Source organism: Cornus florida, unplaced genomic scaffold (assembly GCF_030987335.1).
Source record: "Cornus florida cultivar Cherokee Brave unplaced genomic scaffold, ASM3098733v1 CherokeeBrave_3.0.0_Hap2_Chr02, whole genome shotgun sequence".
Classification (NCBI taxonomy): Eukaryota; Viridiplantae; Streptophyta; class Magnoliopsida; order Cornales; family Cornaceae; genus Cornus; species Cornus florida.
In genome coordinates this window covers 38,157,512-38,163,756 of record NW_026775572.1, presented here as the reverse complement: position 1 = coordinate 38,163,756, position 6,245 = coordinate 38,157,512, and the positions used below count along the sequence as shown (strand labels likewise).

The window sequence follows — 6,245 nt, the reverse complement described above, 5'->3', positions numbered from 1 at the left end:
TTCTTCTTGACAAATAAAACAGGTGTTCCCCAAGGTGATGTGCTAGGTCAAATAAACCCCCGATTTTGCAACTCTTGAGTCTGCTTCTTCAACTCACTCAATTCAACTGGCACCATTCTGTAGTGTGCCCTAGAGATAGGTGAAATACCAGGAGTGAGGTCGATGTAGAAATCCACTGCCCTCCTAGGAGGTAAACCCGAAATATCTTGAAACACATCTGCATACTCTGACACTATAGGCAACTGCTCTATAGTCAATCGTTGCTCAACCACCTCAATGTGTGCGAGAAATCCCATAGTCATGGTGCCCTCGAACTCCCCACACTTATATCGAGAAGGTAACTGTCCCAGAACTAAGAATACAATAATCCTCTCATGACAGTCTAATTGAGCATGATATCTAGCCAACTAATCCATACCCAATATAGCGTCAAAGTCTCTCATATGTAATACAATCAAATCAATAGGATACTCCAACTCCCTAATTGTAACAGGACAAGCACAACATATTCTATCAAGTGTCGTTGCACTCCCGAGTGGAGTTACAATAGATAGGGCATTACTCATATGTCCAGGTTCTAATTCCAGTGTGTCCACAAATGATAGTGCAATAAAAGAATATGAAGAACTTGAATCAAATAGTACTCTAGCTATACTGCCATAAATAATAAGTGTACCTTCCACTGCTACTGGTGCATGGTCCTGTCTCCTATCTGGAACAACTACATAAACCCTTGCACCTCCTTGCTACTATGGTGCCTGACCTCTCTGCTGGTTATTCTTGTGAGGCTTGGGACAATTACGAGCCAAATGTCCTTGCTCACGACAATTGTAGTAATGCTCGCTAAACTGATATGGCTGTGCATCATGAGGTGTGGCTGGTACTAAAGCTGTGGATTGCTCACCATCACCAACTCTCTGCTGTTTCCCTGCTCACCAATCTTGTCTACCTCTCTACCAAGACTGACTCTGCCAGTTTCTCTAAGTATGCTGCTGCTGACCCCTCTATTTCTGTTGAGAGCTTCTAGCCCCCTTACTTTTCTGTTCTGCCTTATGCTCCTTCTGTTTCTAAAAGGCAATATTATTATTCTCCTTTATCGCCATGGCACATTCCACCACTTTTGCATATGTGTCATAACGATGACCCACCACAAACTTCTTCACATAAGAAACCAATCCTCGCTCAAACTTTCTAACCTTGTGTAACTCATTCGCAACAATATGAGGAACGAATCGGGATAGCTCTATAAACTTCCTCTCGTACTCACTGACTGACATATCATTATTTTGTTCCAGCTGCATGAACTCTGCTACCTTCTTCTCCTTCACTGATTGTGGAAAGTATTTGTCATTGAACCGAGTTTTAAAATCATCCCAGGTCATAACTGCAATGTCCACAACCATCCTGGTCTCTGACTGCCACCACTGACATGCCTCACCAGATAAAAGAAATGCACCAATCTTCCTTTTCTGCACCTCAGTGCAATCCATCATCTCAAAATACTTTTCCATATCTTCAATCCACTTCTCAGCATCAAGTGGATCGATAGCTCTAACAAATTCAACAGCTCCCAATTTGCGTATATCTCTAATAAATCCAATCATAGGATTCGGAGCATGAGGTGCATCCTCCAACTAAACATTATCATGGTCAACACCACCATGACCGACACCTCCCTAACCTCTGCCTCTAGCAGGTTGTCCTCTGCCTCTTCCCGCTCTTGACATCCTATTTTCAATAATGAATGTCAATGATAAGTCTCACAAGTAATTTATACTTTAAACTGGAGCATGGTAAGAGTGCAGATAATTCGTATAAGTATATTCTCCAATTGTTATTGTCACTTCTCTTAGCCAGACAATTCCTAACCTAGGCTCTGATACGAAACTGTCACTCCCCAAATTTTAACACAAAGACTCTTTGTCTTGTATGTAAAATCTGATGTATAACTTCCACCAATTTTCAACATGCATCCATCATAACATATAACTATAATGAATCTCCATCATCCAATCTATTAAACATGAGTGTCTAACAAACATAAATCAAATCCATAAATAGAGGTGAAATTCCCTCTAACAAAACAAAACATCTATGACCACTGAATTAACTTGATAAAGTTTCATAAAACATTAACTTTATTACAATAATCATAATAAAGGAAAACCGAGTAGAAATAAATCAATGAGCAACGAGCTAAAATCCATCCCCAAAATTTGTCTCCATCACATTCCTACTCTACGAGCACCTGAAATATGATAATGGAATGAGCTCACAAGCTCAGCAAGAAATGCTAAACACAATCATCGTTCAGCAAACTAACTTTACCTTGTATTCCCATATGTATAAGCAACTCAATAAATGCATTAATTAAATATGCATAACCCAGTTAATTATGAACTCTACAATAACCATTATTTATTTATTTTTATTCACATATCTCACATGAGCCCTGGGCTCCTATCTAATAAAGTAGTGTGAATCGTATAATCCCTGACTACTGAAAACACACATGTTGCTAGATTGTACATCTACTCTCCAGATGATCCCTGATCACGTCCACACAATAAGGGCTCATTAGACCTATGGCCATAATAAAAGGGTAGTGCACTCCCAAATAGGCAGGTCCCTGACCAAACCCAAAAGTCATCATAAGGTCAGTCCCTGACTACCCCTTTGACTAATCCAAACTCATCAATTAATTATTAATTATGATGAATTATGAAAGATATCATTAATTAATAATTCAGATTATCAATTAATACATCCAAATACCATTTTAATTTAAAAATTGAACCTTAAGGACCCAACTAGTGAGAGTACAAAATTCCTGGACATAGCCTAACATTAGATATAATACCCTGCAAAATTTCAGAATTTAACTCTTAATAGTTTTTCCATACTCTCCATTTTAGTGTTGAGAAATAATACTTTTTCAAGGTTTAATTTGGTAAACTTACCCAAATAACATTTAAAACCTGGATTTTAACAAAACTAGATTCATTATACTAAAATATAATAATCTGGAAAATTTCATAATTTTTGAAATATTTAAAATATTTTTCCTTAATTATTCTAAGTTAAAACTAATAAGAAACAAGAATTTTTAAAAACTACTTCTAATTCAGTTGGACCCAAGTGTAACTCCCCAGATTGGGCCTGGTGGTTGAGTAAAATTAGATTCAACATGGGCCTGACTCTTCCTCACATAACAAGCCCTACAGTGACACAGTAGAAAAACCCAAAAAAATTGAATTCCTCCTTCCCAAGTACGCCCAGATCCAACCAGTACTTGTAATTCATTCCAACTTCTAATTGACCCAAAATTCTATATTAAAGTTAATCAAGTTCATGACCATTGTTTCTGTTTACAGAATATAACTATATTATTTCAAAATAAAATTTGATTCAATCAATGCATGAAAAAATTCGACAAGAATAAGTTCCTCATTTCCTCTTTATCAGATTCTCATTTTATCAAATATTCATACATATCTATATATTATATTTATAGAGACATAACAAACCAATTTTACATGTTGCAATATATCATTCAAATACACCATATATATATATATATATATATATAGACACACACACGCGTATGCATGCCTATCACCTATAACAAATTTTACAAGAACACTGTCACGTTTGATTTCATACTTAAACATAAACAAAACAACAATCACCAAATAAATAATTATTTAAGTTCTAATAATCTATTAAGCATGACGTTGCCAATCTATTTTCAATTAAAATCTCATTAAAATACTATTAATCCTTAACACCAGATATAATGATTAATCAGAACACTTAATAAACAAAGTCACAAATATATATAAGTGTACAAAGCAAGATTAACTTGCCTGGGGTATAATTAATTCTTCCTTCCTACGCGAGTTCCCGCTTATCGTTCCTTACCTCGGCTACTGCAGAAAGTCACGATGTTAGATCACTCTCTGGTCTCCTTCCTCTCCCCTTATCGTGCTAATATATTTTTTTAAAAAAATATAACGCAGTGAAGAGTTATATAGATATTGGGAGTCTGGTGAGATAATATAGCGATTTAATTTTTTTAAATTTTTTTTAATTATTTAATCAACTCTATCACAATATCCTGTTTAAATTGAAACATAGATAACAATCAAATTAAATTAAATTAATAAATATATGTATATGATATATATATTTTTTACACGGGTCTTACATTATTCCTATAAATTGCCTTCTTATATATTTTCTTGTCCACAATTGACTCATCTCAAGCTCTGTAATTGCATATTCAAGCCACCCCATGAATTTAAATGCTTTGGTAATCTTATAAGTCTGAGTTTTAAGGAGGTCATAATTGCAACTAATATGCTCGGAACTCTCTTCTCAAGTGCCCCTTTACTCGATGAACTGTCTATTTTAAAATGCATTGTTATTGAGCATTTTAATAGCGAAGCTCCAGCACTAAAAGCACTGCAATTCATATTCATTCCTGAATTTAAATCGGTATCTTTCAAAAACTGCCCAAATCTTGCTAGGGTCGCGCTTGAATCATTGACACCATTGTTTGAAGTTGATAATCCAGAGTGGGGTAAAACCACCAATTTGATTGAGCTTTTTGCTAGTTTGCCTAAAATTGAGAAGCTTTTGCTGGACAACTTTGTTCTCGAGGTGAGATGTACATAAATTTAATGCCTTTTTTTCTTTTGGGTTCAATTGTATTGGAACATATATCTTGGTTCTTATTTTCTGGCCTTTTTGCTGCAAAGTTTTTTGCAGCAGGTACCTTCTCAAAGAGGCTTCCAGCAATTAAAAATTTGTGGTTTATTCAATTGTATTGGATCAATTTCCATGATTTGGATCAGATTTCATTCATTCTTTGCTTACTTGAAAGCTCTACTGATTTGGAGGAACTTCGTATTTGGGTGAAATTGTGAACTAAGATAGCGAATCTGTTCAATACCAAAAACACATATTTAAAGAAACTGATTTTTCATTTGATTTTGTCTTCTATAGGCCATAGAAAAAGCAGGTATAGCCATGCAACCGGTTTCCAATTTTTTGAAAGAATCCAAGTGGACGGACATGAAATTGAACACACTTCGAACTGTGGAACTTGCTCTTTACGAGTGCTCGAGGGCTGAACTTTTCTTCATCGAGTTTTTACTTGGCCGTAGCCCAATTCTTGGGAAAATGTTCATTAAGCTTTCAAGGGTTGATGCAAATGAAGGGTGTAGGACCTCAGAAGAGGTGATGCGGTTTTCGCGGGCTTCCGAGAAAGCAGAAGTAATATTTTAGTAGCCCCTTTCAGTAGCTTAATTTTGAGGTACAATTAATAGCATAAGAGATTTATTTCAACAACTTAGCAGACCCTGGTCTTCTTTGTCTTTGTCATGTTAATTGGACCAGTTAGGTCATTGAAAATCTCATATTGTTTTTTATTCAAGATTATGCTGACTAGGAGTTTTCTCTTCATTGTTCTCAAGTGCCCCTTTACTTGAAACCATGAGATTGATTCAAAGACTCCATTTGAGGACGGACTTGGCTACGTACCATTGTTTCTGCCATTAAAGCCAAAGCTGAAAATGGCAAAAAACATAAAGCAGCTTTGATGATACGTTCCACAAAATGGCAAAAAAACATAAAACTAATGTACTGATTGATATCCTTAAAAGATTCATATATGTTTCAACTTCCAAACACACTGCTCCAACACTTGATCAATCGACATGCCTTTAAGCTTTAGAAAGATTAGGACATATTGCAGTTGATCGGAAATAAAGTGTTAAAGAGTCTTAATAGTTAGGGCAGTTTATTCAGCCATCACAAAGAGCTGAAAGATTTATGGACGGAAGCCCCAGTTAGTCCAAGCTCTGGTTTTTTAGATATTGATTAGTAGACGTATTGCACTTGAAGCTAGCATAAATGAGGGGCACATTATTAGAATATAATTTACATCATTCAGGAGCAAAAAAGAATAAATAATTTACATTTGGAAACAGAAAAAAATAAGAAGTAGGGATGTCACTTCATAACTTGAATTTAATTCAATTCTCTGAGAGACTTTATATTTAATATTCAAATAATCAAAATTAGAAGATACAAATTTTTTTTCAATGAATGAGTGACTGTCTTTTTCATTAATAAGAATTCTAATTTACATAATACATTTAACGATTTTTATAATTGTATTTTGATTTGGTATTTTCTAATTACGGTTGAATTTTAAAGAGATATCCACCTATATGCTTTCC

At 35.1% G+C, this 6,245-nt stretch overlaps 2 protein-coding genes across 2 annotated transcripts; one reads left to right on the top strand and one right to left on the bottom strand.

Moving 5' to 3' along the window:
• Positions 1-1,067: 1,067 nt before the first annotated feature.
• On the bottom strand, positions 1,068-1,604 carry LOC132296081 (uncharacterized). The gene has a single exon (XM_059794323.1). It carries the CDS (start codon positions 1,602-1,604, stop codon positions 1,068-1,070), a length of 537 nt encoding a protein of 178 aa, XP_059650306.1.
• A 2,755-nt stretch (positions 1,605-4,359) lies between these two features.
• LOC132296080 (F-box/FBD/LRR-repeat protein At1g13570-like) lies at positions 4,360-5,289 on the top strand. The gene is made up of 4 exons (XM_059794322.1): positions 4,360-4,662; positions 4,771-4,773; positions 4,857-4,916; positions 5,008-5,289. The coding sequence occupies exons 1-4, from the start codon at positions 4,360-4,362 to the stop codon at positions 5,287-5,289; spliced, it is 648 nt and encodes a 215-aa protein (XP_059650305.1).
• The last annotated feature ends 956 nt before the right edge of the window (positions 5,290-6,245 follow it).

What these genes read in the sequence shown, in the direction of transcription:
- LOC132296081 (XM_059794323.1), bottom strand. Translation starts at nt 1,604, where the DNA reads ATGATTGGATTTATTAGAGATATACGCAAATTGGGAGCTGTTGAATTT.
- LOC132296080 (XM_059794322.1), top strand. Translation starts at nt 4,360, where the DNA reads ATGCTCGGAACTCTCTTCTCAAGTGCCCCTTTACTCGATGAACTGTCT. An exon ending in TGGAGGAACTTCGTATTTGG is followed by an intron (nt 4,917 to 5,007) that starts GTGAAATTGTGA and finishes TGTCTTCTATAG; the next exon opens with GCCATAGAAAAAGCAGGTAT.